The 20568-nt window shown below is 37.9% G+C and overlaps 1 protein-coding gene across 1 annotated transcript; it reads left to right on the top strand.

Annotated features, from left to right (window-relative positions):
• Nucleotides 1-334: 334 nt before the first annotated feature.
• Nucleotides 335-19484, top strand: LOC123658332 (SCY1-like protein 2). Its single transcript, XM_045593768.1, has 6 exons — nucleotides 335-461; nucleotides 538-1373; nucleotides 14590-15262; nucleotides 16450-16669; nucleotides 17386-17568; nucleotides 18722-19484. The coding sequence occupies exons 1-6, from the start codon at nucleotides 335-337 to the stop codon at nucleotides 19218-19220; spliced, it is 2538 nt and encodes an 845-aa protein (XP_045449724.1). The 3' UTR covers nucleotides 19221-19484.
• The last annotated feature ends 1084 nt before the right edge of the window (nucleotides 19485-20568 follow it).

The following is a 20568-nucleotide window of genomic DNA, read 5'->3' as shown; positions in this document are numbered from 1 at the left end:
AGTTTATGGGAAATGATGATAATTAAAATGAATGTGGAGTTTGTATTGGTTTTTATTTATTACACGTAGTAAGTACGACGAGTAATTTAAATTTTCAATTTTTCAATTAAAACTAAGTCGACAAAGTTAATTATTCATATATACAACTTTTTTTTATTTAAATTTAACTTCGTAATATGTTCGTAACAAATTCTGTAAATACTGTGATGACTTTTTCAGTAGTGACATTGACATTTATTCAGCTTTTTAGCTTTTTGGCTCTGGGCTTAGTATTAATCTTTTTGTGATGATTTTCCTTTTCTCAATATCTTCAAATTGAGTAAAAATTACAAAAATGGATGTGTTTAACAAATTTTACTCGTCCGTTAGTAATACAGTGTCACAGCTATCAGGTGTACTGCCAGGAAATCCAGTCACCCGAGAATTTGAAGCGACACAATATATTGCCAGCGCTGGACCCGGTAAGCATTGTGTTATATATGCAACAGATTTAATATTTAATCTCAACACTAAGTGTTCATCAATTATCGTTTACAGGTTTGTTATGGAAAATTTATAAGGGGTATAAAAAGTCTACTAAACAAGAGGCTTCCATTTTTGTTTTCGAAAAGAAACAGTTGGACAGATGGTCAAAATCGGACAGAGATATTATGATAGAGACCTTAAAACGCGGAATTGTCCAGCTTACGAAGTTGAGGCACCCACAAATACTGACTGTGCAGCACAGCTTAGAAGAAAGTAGAGAAAGTCTGGCGTTTGCTACTGAACCTGTCTTTGCAAGCTTGGCAAACATTCTCGGGAATACAGAAAACATGCCACAACCAATCCCTAACACATTAGTCAACTATAAACTTTATGAAGTCGAAATCAAATATGGTTTAATGCAAATAGCTGAAGGGTTGGCATTTTTACACAATGACGTTAAACTCCTTCATCATAATATATGTCCGGAATCCATTGTCGTGAATCAGCAAGGTGCTTGGAAAATATTTGGCTTCGATTTCTGCATTGCAAATCAAAGTATGCCAGGATCTGCACCATTTTGGCCTTTTAATGAGTATTGTCAAGCTATGCCTGCTTTGACGCAGCCCGCCCTAGATTATTTAGCACCGGAATACATTTTATCAGCGTCACATTCCCCAGCTAGTGATATATACTCATTGGGTATGGTTATTTACGCATTACACAGCACTGGGCACCAGACATTGGGTAACATTGGCAATGATTATGGAAAGTTTAAAAGATTTGTAAATGAAGTAAAAAATTTACCGCCCTCAAGGTTACTTTGTGTGAATGAGGGCTTGAGAGAGTTTGTTAAATTAATGTTGAACGCTACACCCGAGTTGAGGCCTGATCCTCATCAATTTTTGAAGGTAAATATTTGATAATATTTTACATTTAAATATAATCAACTCCTCAAATGAGTTACCGTCATTAATAATTCTTACATATACACCATATTTGAATAATTCTTTTTTAAAATGTAATGTGCTATGATCATTTATTCGAGTTTTATCAAATTCAATTATTAGACACCATCTTGTAAAATGCTATTGATTTATTTAAATTACCAAAACTGTTAAACTAAATACGTTTCAAATATTTTATTTTAATAATAATAATAATAATAATAATAATAATAATAATAATAATAATAAAAGCCGTGTGGTTCCCGGCAGAGTAGAATAGGACCAACCCTTCCTATGCCTAGGGTGTCGTAAAAGGCGACTAAGGGCAACAAAAGCTGCATAACTTCCGCGCAGCCTCCTTGGAGAGCGTGAGTGCCTCTCCAAGTGAGTATATTAGCACTCAAAAAAATACAATGATGGAGGATGATTTAGAAAGGCGCATAGGGCCGCGCCTGGGGGACGCCAGGGCGCGTCTGGAGCTGGCGCTGGACGTGGCAGCATGCGGGCCGCCAGCCAACCCCGCCGACCGGCACCACCACCTGACCGGTCGGGTTATCCACCATCCCCACCAGTTGGCTTGGCGACGACAGAGTCCCAAGGGACTCAGCATTCGTTGCCCGCCGCTGGTGGAGTACGTCGCATGAGATGGACACCGAAAATGAACGAGAGTGTCATGCGTGCGTACTATAGGGCTGTAGGACGTGAAACCGGGCGGACTGGCTACCGGGCAGTAATGCACCGCGAGTTCCTACTGCTTGAGCCTACGCTAACTGTTACGGAACAGAACCTGGCAGAGCGAGGCATATTTGACGCCGCCGAGCTCGAACGATTTCGACGTGAGGCTGCTCCTGAAGTCGAACCCGTGTCCACGGTGCGCAACGAAGTGTCAACGCAACAAGAAGGCGTTCGTAGCGAAGTGCCTGTGGAGGTGATCACTGAGGGAGCAGTCGCCCAAAAAGTAGAACAGATGAGAGGGATCTTGCAAGAGGCGATTTCCGAGACTCGAGGCGCTCCTCTGGAAATGAGACCGCGACTCTCTCGCTTCCCCCTCAATGCCGCGACGCGGAATGCCATTGAGGCAGCCAACAGACTGTTGCCGCCCTATTTGGAAGGCAGCCTCAGCTTGGAGGATACGGGTTCTATTCTCTTCGGCGCCGCTCTAGCGGTGCACCGCCTTGTCGGAGCCCAGACCCGTCGCTATTCTTATGAGTAGCGCGTCCAGACCCAGGAGTCTGGACGCGCTACTCATAAGAATAGCGACGTACCAGCCTGGAAGAGGAGAATAGAACGCCGTATCAACCTGGCCAGGGCCCTCATTGGTAGGCTGCTAGCTTTCAGGTCGGGCAACACAAGGCCAAGGATTGTGCGCTCTGTTAGAATGGCCTTCAACGGGCTAGGCATCAGCCTCGATCAGCCTGACATAGCCGATAAACTAACGGAGCGCATCGACGGCCTGAAGCAGAGAATCGCGGCATGGGGAAAGCGCATTCGCAGGTACTCTGAGAGAGTTGAGCGCTTTCGACAAAATCGCCTCTTCGTGAGTGATCAGAAAAGGTTCTATAGAAAGCTGGAGAACCCGATATCGAGCTCTGCTTCCCTAAAACCGAGTACGGTTGACCTCGTCGCCTTCTGGCGCAACATATGGTCAGGGGAGGTGGAGCACGAGGAGGGCCCTTGGATTGCGGCGGTTCAGGACGCATGTGCTAAAATCGAACCGATGAACCCAATCGCCATCTCTACGGAGGACGTCAGTGGTGCGGTCCGGCGGGCTCCGAACTGGAAAAGTCCGGGGGCCGACGGTCTGCATCACTACTGGCTGAAAGGGCTCTCGGTCTGCCATGCGACCTTGGCTCGACAATACCAAGAGGCAATAGATCGGAAGACACTCCCGAACCTTTTCACTACCGGGATCACTCACTTAGCTCCTAAGTCCACCAACACCGCAGATCCCACCAACTACCGCCCCATAACGTGTCTGACCTCCATCTACAAGACACTGACGTCCGTTCTGAGCTGTAAGATCTCACGACATATTGGTGAGTTTAATATCTTGTCTGCAGCTCAGAACGGATGTCGTGGAGGCGGTCGCGGTACAAAGGAGCTCCTTCTCATCGACTCTGTGGCGGGCCAGCTTGTCAGACGCAACCGTCGGAACTTTTCGGCCGCCTGGATCGACTACAAAAAGGCTTTCGACTCGGTACCTCATTCATGGCTCCTGAGGGTCCTCGAGCTGTACAAGGTTGACCAGACAGTTCGAGACTTCCTCGGAGTATGTATGGGGCAATGGAGCACGATCCTATGTCTCCAGGGCGAGCGACTGACGGGTGCGGATGACCCAATCAGGATACGGAGGGGTATTTTCCAGGGTGATTGCCTGAGTCCACTATGGTTCTGCTTGTCCTTGAACCTTCTAAGCACCCTGCTGGAGCGTTCGGGGACAGGCTTTCAGTTTCGGAGAGGAGGTACTAAAGTCTCCCACCTTCTCTACATGGACGACCTCAAATTGCTGGCACCTAACGCTGCACGCCTGCAGGAACTGCTGAAAATCACTACGGAGTTCAGCAGTTCCATCAGGATGCAGCTTGGAGTGGATAAGTGTGCGGTCGTGCATGTGGACAGGGGTCAGGTGACTCAATCGTCGCAGCTTAGCCTCGAATTAACATCATTCAAGACCCTTTCCGAAGCTGAATCTTACCGGTATCTGGGTATGTCACAATGCATAGGGGTGAAGGAAGTGGACATGAAACAGGCAGTTTGTGAAATCTTTTTTGGACGGCTGACAAAAGTTCTTCGGAGCTACTTGTCTGGAGCCAACAAGGTCCGAGCCTATAACGCTTGGGTCATGCCCACTCTCTTGTACACCTTTGGCATACTCAGATGGACTCAGACCGAACTTGACGCCCTAGACAGAAGAGTCCACACAACTATGACGCACCATCGCATGCACCACCCTAAGTCGTCGGTCATGAGACTGTACATCCCGCGGAAGTGTGGTGGTCGAGGCATGTTAAGCGCTAAGACTATGCATAACCGCGAGGTGTGCAGCCTCAGGGCCTACTTTGAAACGAGACGGGACAGCGCTTTGCATGGCGACGTTTCAATGTGTGACAAAGGACTAACCCCCCTAGCCTTGGCCAAAGAGAACTGGCAGAAACCGGTCGTACTGAGCACCTCTGACCGGGAGACCGTATGGATGGAGAAGGAACTGCATGGACGGTTCTACAAGGCGCTTCACGCACCACACGTGGACAGTAAAGCCTCCGTGCAGTGGCTGCGATTCGGCGACCTCTTTGGGGAAACCGAAGGTTTTGTCTGTGCAATACAAGATCAGGTGGTCAAGACGAACAACTACCGAAAGCACGTCCTGAAGGATGGCACTCCCGACTTCTGTCGAGCCTGTCGTCATCCCGGTGAGTCACTCAGGCATGTGCTTTCGGGTTGTTCCGCGCTTGCTAATACTGAGTACTTGCACAGACACAACCAAGTGGCCAAGATTCTCCACCAAGAGCTTGCTCTTATGTACGGTCTCCTGGAACAGAGGATGCCGTATTACCAATACTCACCGGTGCCAGTACTCGAACGCGACGGAGTCCGGCTCTACTGGGACCTGCCTATCGCCACAGACAGGACGATACTGGCGAACAAACCTGATATCGTGGTGATGGACAGGGCACGGTCGAGGGTATTTTTAGTGGACATCACCGTCCCGCATGACGAGAACCTCGTGAAAGCCGAGACTGAGAAAAAACGTAAATATCTGGATCTGGCGCACGAGATTGTCGACATGTGGGGTGTGGGGTCTGCTGAAATAATCCCTATCGTAATATCTGCCAACGGTTTGATCCCGGTTAGCCTCGCTCACCATCTGAGGCAACTGGGGATCCGGGACGGTTCGCTCGCAGCCAGGATGCAGAAGGCGGTGTTACTTGACTCGGCTAGGATTGTTCGCCGGTTTCTCAGCCTTCAGCCCTAACCCCCGGCCGTTTGATCTCCCTGCCGGGGCGTATTCCTCCACCCGCTTATATTTATATATGTAAGTATAAGTAAATTTACTATATTATTTATATAAGTAGTTATTATAATATATGTATCTATTATGTATTCGGCGGGCGGAGTGACATTCAGTGAAATAATAATAATAATCTTTATTGCCATGAAAACTATACAATGTAATTAATTCTAACAGCATCTGCACTAAGCACAGCTTGTATCGCAGATGCCAGGCATGCAATTACCAGACAAATAGTTCTGTAGACACAGATCAAGCCGGTATAAACTATTTTATATACAATTACTAAACAAAATAAATTAAGATAAAATAACGAAAATATAATATTAAACGAGTTACGGAACCACGATCCCACGAATATGCTGACGTACCAAACAGATGGAAAGTTCCCAGGCGACCACCGCATGAGTTTCCCATATTGGCCGAGTTCTCCGTATTAGCCTTTCAATGCCCCATTGTTCTAATTTTTAACTTTAATTATTGTATAATTATTTCGATCACTTTTTATTCCCACTTCGAATAAAGTAGTCGTTAGTCTTAAGAATAATTGTATTAATCTAGTATTAATAAATAATTATAAATTATTCGGTTTTTTTTCGACCTCCTAACTGCTGCAAACGTAATTGGCGCAGTCGGTAGGATTCTCGCGGGCCGGTTCGCGATCGGATTTAATTAATTACTCGATAATTATCATCACGTCGCGCGCCGCCCGGGTGACTATCAAGCACCGTTCGAGAATCCAGAATCTACGGACCTGTGGCAGCCGGGAGTGGAATCCAACAATCGATTCAATTGAGAAGAGACCAGATAATGCAGTTTATGTGAGTACATAAGAATTGTTCTCGTGTTGCTCCTTTCTAGACCTAAGCCTATCCATAAGCTACCAAAATTTTCCATCCTAAAACATCTAGGATCCGAGAGCCTCAATCTAGGCAGGCCCGTCGGTTAGGTATAGATATAATAAGAAATATTAATTCGGAAGAAATTAATAATTCAAATTTAGATAGTATAGTTTGTAGTCGTTATAATTTAATTAATTTAGTTAATATGTCTCACGATCCGGAAATCATATTTAAGGCCCTCCGCCTTGTCCCGGAGTTCGACGGGAATCCAAATATTTTAACTCGATTTATCCAAATTTGTGACCATTTAGCGATCCAATATCTTAGCGATTCACCAGGTAGTGAATTTGCTAACATATGCCTCCTAAACGGAATCTTAAATAAAATAACAGGCACAGCGGCAAGCAAAATTAATTCGAACGGAATACCCGACAGTTGGCTAGGTATTAAAACACTTTTAATCAATAACTTTTCCGACCAAAGGGATGAAACCGCCCTATACAATGATCTCTCCTTAGCCACACAGGGCAATAGAAGCCCTCAAGAATTTTATGATCATTGTCAAAATTTGTTTAGCACGCTAATGACTTACGTTACACTGCATGAGACACTATCCACCACTATCGAAGCAAAGTGCGATTTGTATAAAAAAGTAACTATGCAGGCTTATGTTCGTGGTCTTAAAGAACCATTAGGGTCTCGCATTCGTTGTATGCGACCACCAACAATAGAAAAAGCTCTTGAGTATGTACAGGAAGAACTTAACACTATGTACATGCACAGCCGCTTCGAGATTTCAAAATCCAACAAAACCACAACCGCTATACCCAACGCTACTCACCACACATTCACATCACGCACATTTCCACCTAGACCTAACACACAGCCTTTTAAATTTAACAATGAACACCAACACCCTAGACAACCCACACACACACAAAGAATGTTCGGTGCACCACCTCCGAACTACAACCCTAACAGTCACATGTTTAGGTTACCGCCTCGAAATAGTTTTACTCAGAGGCCTAATCAGGGCAATGAATTTCCTAGACCTATGAGCGGCGTGAGTCACTTCGTGCCTCGCCCACTGCCACCGACACAACATACACTCACAGGACACAATTGGCAAAAATACGGTAACCCTCCCCCAAGAAATTATTTTAAATCACGAGAAGTAAACTTTAATAACTGCGAAGACGATTACGACTCATACGATTATTATACAGACTTTGAACCTCATTATAACAGTGACGAATACGCGGAATACCCCTATGACTATGAGACTTATTACCAAAATTATAACGATAATCCCACTACAGCACGAATAAAAGCCAATAACGAGACTACACCTGACGACAGTGAACAGGATTTTCAGAAAATCTCCCAATCCGACACCTTAAAATAGAAATAAATTTACATACACAACGTCACCTTCCATATATTCAAATATTATCGCCACCATTAAAATTATTAATTGATACGGGAGCCAATCAATCCTTTTTAAGCCCGGCAGTTGTAGAGAAATATTTATATGATTTTCCTTTAAATTATGACCCATTCGAAGTATGTAATGTTCATGCCAAAACTAGGAATAATTATTCAATAACCATACCAAACTTTAATGAATTTAATGACCCGAACGATATAACATTATATATATATAAATTTCATGACTTTTTCGATGGACTTATAGGAACTGACTTATTAGACAAATGGGAAGCAGTAATAGATTATAAAAATAAAACCTTAATTACCAAAACTGCTTCAAACCCCATATACGTACATGATTCCCGTAATCAAAATTTATACGAAGACATAATCCCAGCACGTCAATCAAAATTATTAAAAATTCCTATTAATATGCACGATGGTGAAGCATATATAAAAGAACAGAAAATTTCAAATTGCATAATTAGTGAATGTCTTACGTCAGTCAAGAATAGTAGAGGTATTGTAGAAGTTAAAAACCCCAGTAGGAACGATGTAATATTCTCAATGGACCAAGCCGTCTCTGCTGAAATTAACAATATCAATTTCATTTGCAATAAACAATCACAACGTGTAAAAGATGTTCTAACGCGACTTCGTACAGAGCATCTTAACGTTGAGGAACGTAAAAACTTAGAATTATTATGTACCCAGTACGCAGACGTATTTTATCTAGAAGGCGAGCCACTTACTTTTACAAATAAAATAAAGCACTCAATTAAAACCACCGACGAAGTCCCCGTTCACACGAAAAGCTATAGATACCCATATGTTCATAGACAGGAAGTACAGGAACAAATAGGTAAAATGCTCGATCAAGGAATAATAAGGCCCTCTAATTCAGCTTGGAGCTCACCTATTTGGGTTGTACCAAAAAAGGTTGATGCATCCGGTAAAAGAAAATGGCGAATAGTAGTCGATTTTCGCAAATTAAATGAAAAAACAATAGACGACAAATATCCGATCCCCAACATTAATGACGTATTAGATAAATTAGGAAAATGCCAATATTTCACAACGTTAGATTTAGCTAGCGGGTTTTATCAGGTACAGACAGATCCTCAGGATATACATAAAACAGCATTTAACGTAGAACATGGACATTACGAATTTCTTCGTATGCCCATGGGTTTAAAAAATTCACCGGCGACCTTTCAGCGTGTAATGGATGACGTGCTGAAAGGCCTACAAAACTCTATTTGTCTAGTCTATATGGACGATATTATTGTCTACAGCACATCCCTACAAGAGCACATAGTAAATTTAAAAACAGTTTTTCAGAGACTCCGTGAATCCAATTTTAAAATCCAAATGGATAAGTCAGAATTTTTAAAACATGAAACAGCTTTTCTAGGTCATATTATAAGCGCGGACGGAGTTAAACCTAACCCTGAAAAAATAGCTGCAATAGAAAAATACCCCATACCGAAAACACCAAAAGAAATAAAACAATTCCTAGGACTAGTTGGATATTATCGTAAATTTATTCCGGACTTTGCAAAACTAACTAAACCGCTTACACAATGTCTAAAAAAAGGTAGGAAAATTATTTTAAATGACGAATATATATCAAGCTTTGAAAAATGTAAAACTGTTTTAACGAACGACCCAATACTTCAGTATCCTGATTTTAATAAAGAATTTAACCTAACGACCGATGCATCTAACGTGGCCATAGGCGCTATTTTATCACAAGGCCCTATAGGAACCGATAGACCGATTTGTTATGCTTCTAGGACTCTTAATGACAGTGAACAAAATTACAGTACCATAGAGAAGGAGTTATTAGCCATAGTCTGGGCTACAAAATACTTCAGGCCTTACTTATTTGGTAGGAAATTTAAGATAGTCACGGACCATAAGCCATTGCAGTGGATGATGAATTTAAAGGAACCGAACTCACGGCTTACAAGATGGCGTTTACGACTAAGCGAATATGACTATACAGTAATATACAAAAAAGGTAAGTGTAATACTAACGCGGACGCTCTCTCTAGAATAGAAATACATGCAGAAGAAACAAAATCATTAATAGAAGAAATCGATGAATTAAATTCACTATTAGGCAATCCATCGTATACCTTACGCAGAGCATCGAATTCTTCTACTATATCTATTCCTGAAAAATCAAACTCTTCAACAATAACCGCATCTCATCAATCTAACTCTTCTACATTAACGGCACACAGTAGTCACGAAAACCCTATTTTAGAAATACCGATTACTGATGAACCTCTTAATAAATTTCATAGACAAATAATTTTTACTATAGTTGACGGTATAAAAAGAAAACCTGCAGTATCAAAACCTTTCGAAAAACACACTCGAATTAACATCCAGTTAAGTAAAACTAATTTGGAGGAAGATTTAATTAACGCCGTAAAGGAATACATTGGTTCTGACATTAAGACAGCTATTTTAGTTAATCCTATTTCAGATATGTATACTGTAATTCCAATTTTACAAAGTAAGTTTAAAGCATCTTCGATGAATTTAGTCTTAGTAAAAACTGAAATAGAGAACGTTAAAGAATACCCCAGACAGCAGGAAATTATTCGTCATTATCATGAGGGGAAGACAAATCACCGCGGAATCAATGAAACCTATTTATCGTTATCGCGAATTTACTTTTGGCCTAAAATGAAGGATCTAATAACTAAATTTATCACAGAATGTACTATATGCGGACAAGCTAAGTACGATCGAAATCCGGTCAGACCTCAATTTAACCTTGTACCTCCAGCGACGAAACCGTTTGAAGTTGTTCACATAGACGTACTGACAATACAGAGTATCAAATACGTGACCTTCATAGACGTTTTTACCAAATACGGACAAGCTTATTACTTACGTGACGGAACATCTGTTAGTGTATTACAAGCTCTTTTACAATATTGTACCCACCACGGCGTCCCTATGACTATTATTACTGACAACGGAACAGAATTTGCTAACCAATTATTTAACGAATTTACTAGACTTCACAAAAGTAACCACCACAAAACCTTAGCTCATTCTCCTAATGGCAACGGAAATATTGAAAAATTTCATTTGACTCTCCTTGAACATCTACGACTTTTAAAGTTGCAACATAAAGACGAACCCATTGTAAATCTTATGCCCTATGCTTTAATAGCCTACAATAGTTCTATACATAGTTTCACAAGATGTAGACCCTTTGATTTATTAAACGGACATTTTGACCCAAGAGACTGTCTTAATATTGACCTTACTCAACAAACGTTACAACAATACTTACAGACACATAAAGAACAGATGAAAAAAGTATATGACATCGTTAACAAATCATCCCTTAGTGACCGAACGACCCTTATCGAAAATAGAAATAGGACACGCGAACTTGAGATAGAATATGCACCCGATCAGCAGGTCTTTGTAAGGAACCCATTAGCTGACAGACAAAAAACAGCCCCAAGATATACACAAGACACCGTCCTTGCCGATTTACCTATACATATTTACACTAAAAAGAAACGTGGCCCTATAGCAAAGTCGCGATTAAAGCGAATCCCTAAAGCAGCGAATTTGTTACAGAATCCCGGTGCTCATGATACTACCCCTGGTACATCTTCAGGAAATCAAATTCGAGAGTCTTGATGATGGACCCGGAATACTTCCCTACAAACTTGGACCGATGAAAATAACGACACATTACCACACATTCTTACAATACATAAAACTCGACGACATAGAAGATAAAACACACAGTCTACAAAATCATTTACACAATTATCAAAATCAATTACCTAGCGACATATATTCGGTATATGAAATTCAAATAAATTACTTGCTAAACAAATTAGACGAAATATTATATCAAATTAAATCGTTACAACCAACCAGATCTAAAAGAGGGGTCATTGACGGACTCGGAACAGTTATAAAAAGTATTACAGGAAACTTGGATTATACAGATGCTTTAAGATATAATGAAGCTATAAAATTATTAGAAAGTAATCAGGAAAAAATTACGAATGAAATTAATAATCAGTTAAGCATAAGCAAAGAATGGATTACTAAATATAATAGCGTTTTGACTCAACTAGTAGAAAATCAAAGTAAAATTAATAGCACCTTAATGTTAATACTTTCTAATATGAATGATTCGACTTTAATTAAATATGCCAAATTCGCCCAGCTTTTAGTAATACTAAGTGAAAACATAGACGATTTAAGGAATGAATTACTTAGGATAGAAAATAGTTTAGCTTTTACACATGCATCAAGCATGCACCATTCTATGATTAGTATAGATGTTTTAAGTTCAATGATAGATAAGCTTAAGAATATATACGGAAAAGAGAGTATTTTAAATTTAGAATTAAGAGATTATTATAATATAATTCAACCAGCTTCTTATTATGCTGATAAGCAAATAGTTTTCATATTCCGATTTCCTATTATATCTAAAGATAATTTTTCATTATATAGATTAGCAGTAGTACCTAATAGAAAATCACAAGCTCTCATCCCATCCTCTCCTTTCATTGCAACTAACGAGAATTCATTCGTGTACATAGAGGCCGAATGCCAGAAACATAGCAGCTGGTATCTCTGCGAAATGGAACTCAATCATCAAATTCGTACAAATTCAGATTGCATCCACGAGCTAATTATTAAACAGGTTTTAAAGGAATCCTGCCATTTAACTACAGTCAATCTTCTACGAGAATCAATGGAGAAACTGGACGATATGCACTACCTTATATCGTTCCCCCAGCATCAAAAGATACAAATATCATGCGGTAAACAGGAATTTACTTCATTAAAAGGAAGCTACCTCATAACTATTCCCCTAGGATGCAAAATCATATCCGAAGAATTTACATTAATTAACGACAACAACGAAATAAGAGGACAACCCTTAAAATTGATGAAGATATCCGATGAAGTTGCTCACCTAGATACAACTATTAATATATCATCTATAAATATCCAAGGACTCCATAGACTCAAGGATAAAATCATGATACAATCACCGCTACACATTGAACACCAAAAAGATACTACAATATATCATACAACCATTCCAATATACGCAATATTATTCAGTGCAGGTGCACTTATCATTTTATTAAACTATAGAAAGTATAAGAAAACCACTACAAAGAAGGAAGAAACCTCAGAAAATGGAGATAACCCAGAGAATCTTAAGGACACAAGTATTCCGGCAACTTTTTCGCTCAACATTCTCAAATAGTTGCCTCTCTAGGGGTGGAGGAGTTACGGAACCACGATCCCACGAATATGCTGACGTACCAAACAGATGGAAAGTTCCCAGGCGACCACCGCATGAGTTTCCCATATTGGCCGAGTTCTCCGTATTAGCCTTTCAATGCCCCATTGTTCTAATTTTTAACTTTAATTATTGTATAATTATTTCGATCACTTTTTATTCCCACTTCGAATAAAGTAGTCGTTAGTCTTAAGAATAATTGTATTAATCTAGTATTAATAAATAATTATAAATTATTCGGTTTTTTTTCGACCTCCTAACTGCTGCAAACGTAATTAACGTAATAATAACATATTCTCATTGTGTGCGTGTATTTATATGTGTGTATATGTGTTTGTAAATGTGCATGTGAGTGCGTGTATGTGTGAACACGTGTGTGTGATTACAGAGGTTTTCCCCTTTTTATAGTAATTTTTCTGTTTAGTTTTATTAATAACTGTGCCATTGTCACAGATGGCAGTGACCTTGGTTTTCACTCAAAGATTGAAGGTTTGAATCCAGCCTCTTTGAATTTATTACCTTATTTTTTACCTCATACTAGCAAATTTAATTCAAAGGTTGTTAGCAACCCACTCGCATTAAATATTTTTACCTATTGCAAATTTGTTTTTCCAAAATACCTTTTAGGATTGTGTTTATGTCAATTTTTGAATATATTTTGTAAAAGCTTAGTTATAATTTGTTTAAAATGTGATTGTGTTGATAGAAGGGAATAGTGACAATATTTTTATATACATTCTAACATATAATATAATAACATGTTGACATGTAATATAAATATAGTGAAATTTGACCCACTAAGACTAATATAACAATTTGACAAAATCAGTTTGTTGGTTAAGTTACAAAGGTACAGATGGATATATCCCTCCCCTTTCTACAATTCATTTAATACACTCAGATCGGTCCACCTTGTGTATTTCGTCTCTACCAAGTTAAGATAATTTTGATTGTATTCCTATTATGACTTACCTATAGTGCGTTCAATGAGCCGAGTTACCAAACATAAATAAACCAAATGCGTACAGGTCATTCAACTATGCAGGGTATTGTAACCTTTTTTTTTACTTCCACAAATTTTTAAAATGTAAAATATATTTATATTTTGATAATTACTTAAAAATATATTTATATTTTGATAATTTTGACTTCTTAAATAATAATTATCAAATTATAAAAATCGCTTCAGGACACGAAATGAAATAAAAATAAATAATACAAAACCACAGGGCCGTCCGCGATCCGAATGTTTTCAAAGCCAGTTAAAATATCGTTCGATCTTACGGCGAGACGTGCAGCAGATAGTAAACAAACAAGATAGAAAGAGATAGACTATATTTTGTTTGTCCCGTCGTCGCTACGAAGAGATGATGGGCTTTGTTTACGTTTGGTATCTCTTCTCGTTGAACAGACTTTATTAATCTTTACGTATACTGGTGTATCAGGATCTTTTCTTTCAATGAAATGATTTATAAGTACAGATATGTAACTCATCACTTGATAAGATAGATTTCTTAGAAATTACTTAATAACTTAAAACTCTTTTGAAACAAAAATGTTTTAAATAAACCTTTACTTTTTTAGATTCCCTACTTTGAGGATATAGGTGTGAAGACCTTAAATTATCTGGATTCACTGTTCCAATGGGATAACCTGCAAAAGTCACAATTTTACAAGGGCTTACCGCAAATTATACAGAAAATGCCCCACCGAATATGTATCTATCGAATTCTACCATGTCTTACAAAAGAATTTGTCAATCCCCCAATGGTACCATTTGTACTACCAAACGTTTTGCTCATAGCGGAAAACTCGTCAAAAGACGAGTACATAAAATACATCCTGCCAGTACTAAAGCCGGTAATGCTGATACAAGACCCGATACAAATATTACTGATATTCATGCAAAAGATGGAATTGCTTTTAAAATTAACTCCAGGAGATGAGGTTAAGACCGATATTCTGCCGATGTTGTATCGTGCATTGGAGTCAGACGCCCAACAAATTCAAGAACTATGTTTGTCGGTACTGCCAACATTTGCCTCTCTAATTGATTATCCTGCTATGAAAAATGCACTGTTGCCTCGTATAAAGAAGCTATGCTTGAGCACGAACTATATTTCTGTTCGGGTAAACTGTCTTCTGTGTTTGGGAAAATTGTTGGAGCATTTGGACAAATGGCTTGTGTTGGACGAAATTATTCCATTTTTGCCACAAATTCCTTCAAGAGAACCGGCGGTGTTGATGGGTATATTAGGTACGTTGGTTTTTATATCATTTTACCATAAATACTTTATTCTTGATGAGTTATTAGTCTATAATGACTCTTTAAACAATATTTTATAAAAAAAGCTAGTTTTAAGTTTAATTATATACTAACTAAATGACCATTTTTTAACTTATTAAAAAAAAGGAGCAGGTTCTCAGTTCACCTGTATTTCTTTTAATATCTTAATTTGAACATTATTAACGTTCTGTTGTCAAAGACTATGCTTCTATAATAATAAACATAATTGTGTTTGCTCGCAAACGAAAAAAAAACCGACTTAACATTTTATACATCGACGAGTAATACAACGTAGATCGACGAAAAAATAGTCAAGTAACTGCGCTTTATCAAAGATTACTCAAAAAGTAGTTATCAGATCTCAATAAAATTTATATGTGACCACATGACAAACATCAGCTTTCGATTAAATTAAAAATTATTAAAATCGGTACACCCAGTAAAAAGTAATTGCAGATTTTCAAGAGTTTTCCTCGATTTCTCTGGGATCCCATCATCAGATCCTGGTTTCCTTATCATGGTACTAAACTAGGGATATCTTCTTTACAACAAAAAAAGGATTATCAAAATCGGTACATCCAGTAGAAAGTTATGCGGTATAATACAACGTAGGTCGACGAAAAAAGCGTCAAGTAAAAACGCATTATTAGATATAACTCGAAAAGTAGTTGTTAGATCTCAAATAAATTTAAATGGGACCAATTGGCACACACCACCTTTCGATTAAAAAAAAAATTGTCGAAATCGGTCCACACGGTCAAAAGTTCTGATATAACATACATAAAAAAAAATACAGTCGAATTGAGAACCTCCTCCTTTTTTGGAAGTCGGTTAAAAAGAGTATTTATGCGTGTGTGTGTGTGCGTATGTGTGTCAATACATGGTGGTGTGTGTAATGTTTTTGATATTAATATAATGTATTTTTTATGCATAATTTTAAAAAATATTAGGATTCTACACTAATTTTCTATATAAACTGTAAGTGTGCGAAATTTCATACTCCTCCGTCCGTGTGTTTTTCGAAAATAGGGGTACAAAGTTTCTGCTTCACATTAATATCTAGATATTTTTTCGACTACCTGCGTCATATTACTGTCGCTGTAAATTGAAATCTGTTTTGTTGAGTAAGCGCAATTATTTAATTTACAAATTTTCAGGTATCTACAAATTGACAATGAGCCATAAAAAACTCGGAATCACAAAAGAAGTTATGGCAACGAAGGTTTTGCCATTCCTTATTCCCCTGTGTGTTGAAAATGGTTTAACTTTAAATCAGTTTAATGCTCTCATCTCACTGGTCAAGCAGATGATCTCCAAAGTTGAAGCCGAACATAGGACAAAGTTGGAACAACTCAATTCTATACAGAACGAGTCTAAGTAAGTAGATTTTGAAGTAAAATTTGTTTACGCACTCTTGACTTTGGGAGTGAGCTGGTGTATGCGTGACGAGACCGTTACGAAAAGTGTGATCGTGCGAGGCGAACAGAAGTTGAGAGGGAGATAAGTTAGTGAAGATAGAAAAAGAGAGAGTCACATTTCGTATATTACTGTAATTAAAGAAGTTTTAATTTAGTCATGTGCCATCATCTTAAGCACACTGGTTTTTTCTTTATCTTATAGTAGGGATTGATTTTTAAATTAAAGATGAATATTGGTTATTGGTAAACTTCAAGAGCATTGCTTTGCACTACCCAACCCTTCTCCCGATTATTCGGAGGAACTTTGGCTATCATACTTATCACATAAATTCAGTTATACTTGAGCTGTATTATTTAGCTGTGGTCTTCTGTGAGGTCGAGACGCTTCATCAGTCATACAGCTTCAAAATTTGGATCCAGATATCCCCTACTGCACCTTACCATAAAAAGACAATGTTACTAGTAATCTTGTATATTAGTTACCATACTCCTCCGAAAATTTTGTGTGCATATCGAGTAATTCTGAGAATTGGCCAAAATCTATTTTTCATACCCTAAAGTTATAACGGGAGGGGGTGGGATTAAGGGGGTTAATAACATTTATTGCAAAACAACGTTTGCGGGGTCAGCTAGTATCATTACAATATTATAAACAACATTTATTAAATTTTCCAGAGTAATGGAGCAGGCTCTAACATCCCCAGACAATTTAGTCCCAACAGCCCCTCAGACAGATATAGACAAAATGTTCTCCGGACTTGGAATTGATCCCTTTTCTTTTAATGCAAAGCAGGAAAAGAGCGAACCTACTGTTGTGAATGTTGAAAGTGGATCTCTTAGTCTTGAAGAGAAACAAAGGTAAGGAAAAATATAATTTATAGTATAGCTAACTTGAGAAGTTGTATACACGCTGATGTTGATGTTTTCGGCTTTGATTTCTTTAGTTATAGTTTGATGCTTTGTAGTATAAAATATGAGCTACAACCTATTATAGCTTAACTTAAATGAGGTAGGGCACAGGTGGAAATTTCCAGCTTAAAATATGGAGCAGTCCGCTTTCAAACAGCATTGTGTTCCTGTTGCTGAGTAAGGTGATCAGAGCTCCTGGGGGGAATTGGGGATAGGGTCGGTAACGTGCTTGCGATGATTGTGGGGTTGCAGGCGTCTATATCGCTGTGTGGCTACGGTAGTAAAGAATATAGTCACCCCCTCTCTTCCCGTGGTTGTCGTAAGAGGCGACAAAGGGATAATACAGTTCCACTACCTTGGAACTTAAAAAGCCGACAAATGGCGGGTTAACCATCCAACTGCTGGCTTTGAAATACACAGGCCCTATGACGGGCAGCAGCGTCTTCGATGCGACAAAGCCAGCCCTGCGGTCACCAACTCGCCTGCCCAGCGTGGTGACTATTGGCAAAACACATGAGCTCACGCCATTTTTGGTGTGAAATTGTGGAGGCCTATGTCCAGCAATGGACTGTGATAGGCTGAAACGATAATGATAATGATGATGAGGCATCTATAAACTACGCTCTATTCGCTTACCATCAGATGAACCGCACCCTTGTTTACCGACCTAGTTATATAAAAAATATAGCTTTTTGAGTTTTTTTGGAATTTGTTTAACTGTTTTAATGATCTTCATATAAAAATGGGATTACTTATGAATGAGGCTGAGACAAATGCAAATAAATGTACGCAGTTGTTGTCAATGTATTAGTTTGTTTCATTTTTATTTTTTACTTTACAATTTGATTTATAAAAGCGGTGACAATAGATATAATACGTTATAATCTATACCAATAAATAGCAAGCCGGTTTTTCCCCCGGTTATACTGCGAAAGCTACTGAACCGATCGGACGGATCTTAAGGTATAACACTTATACCATAAGATGCAGCGTGTTTTGGAGAACGTTTTAGTATATGTATAGTATGTTGGTGATTATTTATCATGTAAAAAAAAATATGGACATTATGTTTTACATTGTACATTGAATATTTTTCTTTCAGGATAGCACAGCAACAAGAAACCGCCCGAAAGTTTTCTCGACAACCGCCCCCTAAAATCATCCCCACTCCCATCGTTCCTCCCCCCCAACCATCCAAACCCGTCGACTTAACCAGCTCATTACTTCAATCCAATCTCAATCAATTAACAACCAAAACAACCCAACCAATTACTCAACCAACTAAATTAAACCAAACCGTACCAAACTATAGTCTCAACATGGGGAATACAGCTAGTTATGGGTATCCAAATGCCATGCCATTTGATAATCAACTTGCCTTACCCCCAAACACGGGGTGGTCGGGGCCAACTGGGAATTTGTCGAGCTCCAATGCTAATTTTAACAATAAATGGGCAAATAATCAAAATAACCAGAGCAGTATGAAACAAGATTGGTCGGCTTTCGAATCTCTTTTACCGGATCAGAGTCAAAGTAGTACAAACAATAATAATACGGTAAAAAAATTAAGTAAAAGTGAAATGATGGATTTGTTAAGTTAAATTTGTTTAGTAATTACGTATTATTAGTGGTCGAAATTGTCTAATATCTGCAGTAATTATCATTAGTTATATTATTATAATTATTACTTAAATATGTAACATTATGCATTATAGGGAGTGAGTATGAAAGTAGAATTTATAACAGCCCATATTGACCCCATATTTGACTAATTTGTCATCAGATTACTGAAGAAAATAATTATATTATGTGAATTATTTAGATGCTAAATTTGTTAATAAATTAAATTTAAAAAAAAATGTTTTAGCCAAATATATAAACAGATAAAATATGGCGTCATTTTGTATTTACGAATTTTTATTATTTGGACTGGATTTAAAAAAAAGAAGATATTTTCAAATAGACTGTATTTTTTCGTTTGTTACCTTGCGTTATTTATTGGGTAAATTGATTTCGATGGTTCTGTTTTCAATTGCAATCTGTTGTTTATCATGTGGTCCCATTTAAATTTGATCGAGATCTCATGAGTAGGTACTGGAGTTATCGCTAATAATGCGTATTTAATTGATTATTTTTTCATCGACCTACGTTGTATTAAAGTCGATAAAATTTGATTATAATATTTAAAGTCACACTCGATACAAATAATTATGTTACATTCCTATTAGGTTTAATGTATGAATTACAGGTTTATTTTTATTATTATAGATCGGTTTGAATAGGGGTAAAAATGTCACAAGATTTTTTTTAATGTATTTATTCTATTTATTGAATAAGTTAAAATTAAAAAATATTTTTTCTGTAAACTTTAAATGATATTACATCTTATTTATAAAATATGTCGCACTACATTATAACTTTTAACTTACTGTTAAATTGAAATTATATTAAATATAATAATTTTTGTAAATAAATTTTAATTTACATTAATTTGTTTTTATTTATGTTATAAACAATAATTTACTTAAAATATAATATTTTACATTCATAACAAATTCATTTGTATACTTAATGTAAGCAATGATCTCTTATACAATAAAGTAAAAAAAAAAAACTTAACACCTTTTATTATGTTAAGGCCCATTTCATCAGCCTTTGTTCTAACTTTACCTATTTATATCCCGTATGATTAACGCACACATAACTATCCGCAGGTTATCGGTATGCTATCTAAAGGTAGGAAATTTTTTTTTATAAATTTATAAGCGTTTAACAGTGTTAACTGACTACCATTATTTTTCTTAATCTACTGATTAAGTTTCTGACCATTTTTTTTTGTAACATACATTTAATCAAGGATGAGCAACACGCGATGAACAACCGCTTGTGGACCGTGAAAATATTGAGGTGTGAAATATAATTATCATTGCGTGAAACACGTTTATGCGG

Source organism: Melitaea cinxia, chromosome 12 (assembly GCF_905220565.1).
Source record: "Melitaea cinxia chromosome 12, ilMelCinx1.1, whole genome shotgun sequence".
In the NCBI taxonomy this organism is placed as follows: Eukaryota; Metazoa; Arthropoda; class Insecta; order Lepidoptera; family Nymphalidae; genus Melitaea; species Melitaea cinxia.
This window is presented reverse-complemented; position numbering and strand designations above follow the sequence as displayed.